This window comes from Gossypium arboreum, chromosome 8 (assembly GCF_025698485.1).
Source record: "Gossypium arboreum isolate Shixiya-1 chromosome 8, ASM2569848v2, whole genome shotgun sequence".
Taxonomy (NCBI): Eukaryota; Viridiplantae; Streptophyta; class Magnoliopsida; order Malvales; family Malvaceae; genus Gossypium; species Gossypium arboreum.
In genome coordinates this window covers 36,606,711-36,613,569 of record NC_069077.1, presented here as the reverse complement: position 1 = coordinate 36,613,569, position 6,859 = coordinate 36,606,711, and the positions used below count along the sequence as shown (strand labels likewise).

General features: G+C 32.4%; 1 protein-coding gene across 1 annotated transcript; it reads left to right on the top strand.

The window, feature by feature from the left end:
• The first annotated feature begins 3,674 nt into the window (after positions 1-3,674).
• LOC108450890 (V-type proton ATPase subunit E) lies at positions 3,675-5,950 on the top strand. Its single transcript, XM_017748687.2, has 6 exons — positions 3,675-4,123; positions 4,212-4,312; positions 4,713-4,869; positions 4,965-5,182; positions 5,335-5,434; positions 5,685-5,950. Exons 1-6 carry the CDS (start codon positions 4,022-4,024, stop codon positions 5,718-5,720), a joined length of 714 nt encoding a protein of 237 aa, XP_017604176.1. The 5' UTR covers positions 3,675-4,021; the 3' UTR covers positions 5,721-5,950.
• Positions 5,951-6,859: the final 909 nt, after the last annotated feature.

Sequence of the window (6,859 nt, the reverse complement as noted above, 5' to 3'; positions counted from 1 at the left end):
AAATATGTTTTTCTTGGTTATAAAACTGGTATAAAAGGGTATAAGTTATGGTGTCCTGAAAATAGAAAAGTTGTGATTAGTAGAGATGTTATTTTTTATGAAACTGTTATGCTACCTAACTTATCTCTTAAAGACTCTTCCAATAAAGAAAATCGAAAGTAGGAGGAGCATTAGATTAATACAGAGTCGACTCCTCAAGCCAGTACAAAAATTGAGAATAGAGTTGCTTCTTCACCACAATACTCTATCGTTAAAAACAGAACTAGAAGAGAAATTAAACCTCCAAAAAAGTATGCCGAGGCTGATCTTGTTGCTTATGCTTTAAACGTAGCTGAAGATATAGATGCGAATCAAAAGCCATCTAATTATTCTGAGGTGGTTAGCTGTGAAGACTCAGAAAAGTGGATGTTTGTTATGCAAGAGGAGATGAAATCACTCCACAAAAACAGAACATGGGATCTTGTGAAACTTCCTAAAGGTAAAAAGGTTGTTCGTTGTAAATGGGTGTTTAAAAAGAAAGAAGGGACTCTAGGAGTTGAAGAACCCAGATAAAAAGCAAGGCTTGTTGCAAAGGGTTCTGATCAAATTCGAGTGGACTTCATAGATGTGTTCTCCCCAGTTGTTAAGCATAGTTCGATTCGAGCTTTGCTTGGTATTGTGGCCATGCATGATTTAGAGCTTGAGCAGTTAGATGTAAAAACTGCATTTTTACATGGAGAACTTGAGGAGGATATTTACATGCAACGACCAGAGGGTTTTACAATCTTAGAAAAAAATGACTATGTTTGCTTGCTGAAAAAGTCCATTTACGGTTTGAAACAGTCACCAAGACAGTGGTACAAGAGGTTTAATTCCTTTATGACTTTTCATGATTTTAAAAGAAATAGTTTTGACAGTTGTGTTTACTTTAAGAAAAACAGTGATGGTTCTTTTCTGTATCTACTTCTTTATGTTAATGACATGTTGATAGCAGCAAAAGATAAAAGAGAGATAAGAAAGGTAAAAGGCCAACTAAGTGAAGAATTTGAGATGAAAGATTTAGGATCAGCAAAGAAGATACTTGGTATGGAGATTCTCAAAGATAGAAAAGCAAGTAAATTATACCTAAGTCAAAAAGGGTACATTGAGAAAGTTCTTTGCAGGTTTAATATGCAGAGTGCTAAGCCTGTTAGTACTCATATAGCAGCCCATTTTAGACTTTCACCAGCTTTGTCTCCACAATCAGATGATGAGATTAAGTACATGTCACATATTCCATAATCTAGTGCAGTAGGATCTCTCATGTATGCTATGGTTTGTTCACGTTTTGATTTATCATATGCAGTCAGTGCAATTAACAGATACATGGAGAATCCCAGTAAAGAACACTGGAAAGCAGTTCAGTGGATTTTAAGATACTTACGAGGTACTACTGATGTTTGCTTACAGTTTGGAAGAACTAGAGATGGAGTCATTGGGTATGTTAATGCTGATTTTGCTGGAGACCTTGATAGAGGAAGATCTCTCACAGGTTATGTCTTTACAATCGGAGGTTGTGCAATCAGTTGGAAAGCCACTTTGCAAACTACAGTCGCTTTGTCTACCACTGAAGTTGAGTACATGGCGAATACTGAGGCTTGTAAAGAAGTTATTTGGTTGAAGGGACTCTTTAGTGAACTCAATAAAGACCTTCAAATCAGCACAGTATTTTTTGATAGTCAGAGTGTCATCTTTCTTACAAAAGATCAAATGTTTCATGAGAGAACAAAACGCATTGATGTTCACTATCATTTTGTTCGTGATATTATTGCTCGTGGTGATATTGTTGTGAGCAAAATTAGTACTCATGAAAATCTTGCAGATATGATGACTAATTCACTTCCTATAACCAAGTTTGAGCATTGCTTAGACTTGGTTGGTGTTTATTATTGAATTTAAACCCTTAAGGGGTTTTATGGAAGAGGTGGAGAACTTGTTCGTTGAGAGTTCGCGATGAAGAACTTGTTCATTGAGAATTCGTGTCAAGGTGGAGATTGTTAGAATTAAATGACCCGAATCCTTATTTAAATAAAATACAGTGGTAAAATAAAATAAAAGAAGAATCCATATAGAATTACACTTCTTTTATTTTATTTTAGAATAGGTTTTTTAAACCTTATTAAATTCCATCTATTTGATATTGATTAGAATAAGGTATTTCAGTCTTACTAGAATATGGCTTTACAAGCCTATAAATAGACATAGTTTATTCTTCTTGTAATAATTCGAATTCGACATAGTGAATTTTCTTCTCCTCTGCCAATGGTTTTTTCCTGAAAGGGTTTCTACGTAAAAAATTGTGTGTTCTTTATTTTATTTTATTTTTATTTTAGTTTCACAATTAGTTATAACTTTATTTATAAATAAATCGGGATAATTTTGTTGACTCTAAAATAGAGTTATAACTTGAATAAAAGTCTAAGCATACTCATTATCAATAAGCCAAAATAACTAATAATTAAGTTTAAAATATTATTTTAAAAATTCTATTTTTATTTTTATAAGTAAAATTTTTATTTTCATATTTATTAATGTAATAAAATAAAATTATAACTTGACTAAAAGTCTACGTATATAGATAGAAATTAATTTTATCTTTTAATTATCACTTAATTAGTGTTAGAATTATATATCAATTAAAATCTAAGTTTAAATTTATATATAACAGTAGTATAAATATTCAGAGGCCAATAGCACTGAAGATTATTTTATTTATGATGATATAATATAATATAATGTTATTTTTAAAAGTTATTTATTCTGTGCAAAACAAATGTTCTTTTATACTTTCTTTTCTATCTTATTATTATTATACATGAAGTTATAAATGGATGAAAGGTGGAATTTTAAAAAATAAAAGAGATTTAACATATAAGATTTTAATAATTATTTTTTAATCATCTTTATTAAATATATTTATTAATTTATAGTAAATATTTCATAGTTATTATTATTTTAAATTTTAATTTAATATTATAATTTACTTTCTCTAAATTTCTATATTATTTTCAACCTCTTTTATTTACATGAAATATAAAATTTATAAATGCATTTATTCTTAACAATAGAGGTGAGCATGGGTTGGTAGGGCCAAAGCTAGGTCGACTAAAATTCCAAGTCCATTTGCTAGGTTAGGGCTTGGTCCAAAAATGGCCCAAAATTTTGTCCAAGTCGTCCTAGATAAAAATGTTAAAACTAGCCTAACTCGGTCCACTCATATTAATTTTTATATAATTTTAAAATATATATAATAAATCAAAATACTAAAAACATTAAAATAAATATTTCCCAACAAATTAAAAATAAATTTTAAAAATATGTATACTTAAATAACACTAAAATAGATACAACTTAACAAACAAATGTCTCTAAAATAATAACAAAATTAACAAATGTCTTTAAATTAATAACAAAATTAGTAATAAAATAAGTTTTATACAAATAAATAGTAGCAAAATAATAATAAAATAGTAGCAAAAAAATAAAAAAATAATATTTAAAAATAAAATTTTTTATCATTTAGTAAATTTGGGCCGAATCGAACAAAAAATACCTTACTTATGACCTAATTCATTTTATAAAAGATTATTTTTTATCTAAATTCTATCACATTTCAGATAAATGTTCAGACGAAACCGGATGGCCCAATCCATGCTCACCCCGCTTAACAGCGCATGTGAGGAATAAAATCTAGTAAATCTAAAAAGGTAACGTAACTTCTAATCATCCCGTGGAAAGGAGAGAGAAAATCTACAGCGGAGATAAAACGCGAGGCTTGATTAATTCAGTATTCCTCACAATCATACTGTCAGAATTGTTTTTTTTTAAACGAACGGCCCTTGATCAGACACATATACGGAGCACGTGAGAAAAATAAAAACTGGTTCAGCGACAGAGTTGGATTCATTTCTCTTACCTCTATCAAATACCAGCCAAACATCGTCGTCTTCTACACTCTTCTCTGGTAAGTTCATCAAAAGATCAAATCAAGATCCCTGCCAAAATGAACGACGCTGATGTATCCAAGCAGATCCAGCAGATGGTGAGATTCATCCGCCAGGAAGCGGAGGAAAAGGCTAACGAGATCTCTGTTTCCGCTGAAGAGGTACTTCAATTCTCTCTATTTTATTCACTTTTTGTTTCTTTTTGGATATTATGGTGAAAAATTGATTGTACAATGATGTGTATTTTAGGAGTTCAACATCGAGAAGCTTCAATTGGTGGAAGCGGAGAAGAAGAAGATTAGGCAGGAGTACGAGAAGAAGGAGAAGCAAGTTGAAATCCGAAAGAAAATGTAAATTCTTCAATTTACTTTACTTTTCCCTTTTTTTTGCTGTCTAAATTTCTGTTTTTACTTCAGTTTATTTATCGCACTGGATCTCTATGTTTTAGTGGATATTTGATTGAATTCAAAGTGAGGTTAACATTTCTACTTAAATATAACCAAAATATAACACTTAACTTATTGGAAATTAGTCAGATTTCAAAGCGGCACTATTGTAGTTAGTAATCCAAAACTTAATGTGATTTGGGTTTTATAGAACCTTGTAGAAGATTGATTATCGTGGTGATAATTGATGTGAAAGTGAAGCGATTTTAGATTGTTTTGATGCAGAATTGGCACTCAGGAGTTATCAATTAGGAATATACCCATTCTTGTGTGAAAAATATTCAATTTATTCTAATTGTTGCAGTGAGTATTCGATGCAGCTTAATGCATCTAGGATCAAGGTCCTTCAGGCTCAAGATGATGTGGTTAATGCAATGAAAGAATCAGCATCCAAGGACCTTCTCAATGTGAGCCATGATCACCATGTTTACAAAAGGCTTTTGAAAGATCTAATTGTTCAGGTCTGTGCATTTCTGGATCATTAACCCTTTCTTGGAAAGTTGCAACATTAGATAAAACTCTTCGGAGGTTTTGATTTGAATAACTTTTATTGCAGAGTTTAGTTAGACTGAAAGAGCCTGGAGTCCTACTCCGATGTCGCAAAGAAGATTTGCATTTGGTGGAGTCTGTTCTGGATTCAGCAAAGGAGGAATATGCTTCTAAAGTGAATGTTCATCCACCAGAGATAATCGTTGATGATGTCCATCTTCCCCCTGGCCCTTCTCATCATCATGGTTTTTTCCATCATCATGCTGAGGCTCATGGACCTTTCTGGTATATATATATATATAAATTTTTGGTATTCTGTACCAACGTTTCTCCTTATGGATTATGAGCAGAGATGGTATTCGGTATATTATTATGTGTTTCACTGAACAAGATCAGAGATGGAATGCTAATACTTATTTCTTTTTAAAATTTTGCAGCTCTGGAGGTGTAGTCATAGCATCTCGAGATGGAAAAATTGTGTTTGAGAATACCCTGGATGCACGGTTGGATGTTGCATTCAATAAGAAACTTCCAGAGGTGGGTTTTGTTAGATTTTGAGATGCATTTAGATTATTTCAAACTTGTTTCTCTTATACTAATTTCACCTATAGTTTCTAGGTTATCCATGATTTCATAGCTTGAATGGAGAAATTGTTTCTCTAATAAACTATTAGCTTGAGTGGAAAGTTCAAGGTTTTGTAATTCTGATCATATAAGTTTAGCATAGCTTGATTTTGACCCTTAAATTAATACATTTTTCATTCTTTCCCTGTTTCTCTAATTGCAGATCCGCAAGTGGCTTTTTGGTCAGGTTGCTGCTTGAAGGCTTAAGATGGTATTGTTTTTCTCAGCAGCTTTTGTCATCGGCCATAGAGCATAGTGATTAAGTTATTTGTTCCATGTATTTGCTTTCTCATATTGTTCTCCCCGAATAGTTTATTTGTTTGATAAAAGTCAGTGAAACTCTTGTTCGATTGGTCCGTATATCATTTTCTGGGATTGTGAAAGTACTGTTTTTAATAATGAATAAAATTTGAAATGTTTGCTTATTCACTTTTCGGTAAGCAAGTTAGCCTTTTGTCACGGTCTCAAACATTCATATATGCCAATCTGATCCATTCCACTGAGCCTGAGCCTGAGCCTGAGCCTGAGCCTGAGCCTGAGCCTGAGCCTGAGCCTGAGCCTGAGCCTGAGCCTGAGCCTGAGCCTGAGCCTGAGCCTGAGCCTGAGCCTGAGCCTGAGCCTGAGCCTGAGCCTGAGCAATGTTGGATGGCAGGTGTGGGTCGGGTCTTTCCCCTAAATTCCAAAACTCTAGCGGCCACAGGCTGCACTCAAAGGCTAGAAGTGCTCATGAGTCGGGTTTAATTAAAAATTTATGCTCATTTATTAGGCTCGGATTGAGCTAGGCCTAAAAAATAGGCTTAAAATTTTGCCCAAACTTAACCTAAATAAAAATACTAAAACTCGGGCCCGACCCGGCCTGCTTGTATTAATTTTTATATTATTTTATATAATTTTAAATATATATAATACATCAAAAATACTAAAAGAATTAAAATAAATATTTTTCAACAAATTGAAAATAAATTTTAAAATATATGTAGATTTAAATAGCACTAAAATAGATGTAACTTAACAAGCAAATACGTCTAAAATAATAACAAAATTAATAATAAAATAAGTTTTATACAATATCTAAACAATAACAACAAAATAGTAGCAACATAATAGTAATATTGTAGCAAAATAGGGAGAAAACAAGAAAATAACATTCAAAAATAAAAAAAAATAGCAGATTTTTTTGTCATTTAGTGAATTTGGGATGGGCCGGGCCGAGCCCGGGCCAAAAATATCTTACGCGAGGCCCGACTCTTTTTTTAAACGGGCCTTATTTTTTTGTCCAAGCTCATTTTTTTGGGCCTATATTTTTGTCCAAACCATCCCACATTTCGGGCGGGCCTT

What these genes read in the sequence shown, in the direction of transcription:
- LOC108450890 (XM_017748687.2), top strand. Translation starts at nt 4,022, where the DNA reads ATGAACGACGCTGATGTATCCAAGCAGATCCAGCAGATGGTGAGATTC. An exon ending in TCTCTGTTTCCGCTGAAGAG is followed by an intron (nt 4,124 to 4,211) that starts GTACTTCAATTC and finishes TGTGTATTTTAG; the next exon opens with GAGTTCAACATCGAGAAGCT. An exon ending in TCAATAAGAAACTTCCAGAG is followed by an intron (nt 5,435 to 5,684) that starts GTGGGTTTTGTT and finishes CTCTAATTGCAG; the next exon opens with ATCCGCAAGTGGCTTTTTGG.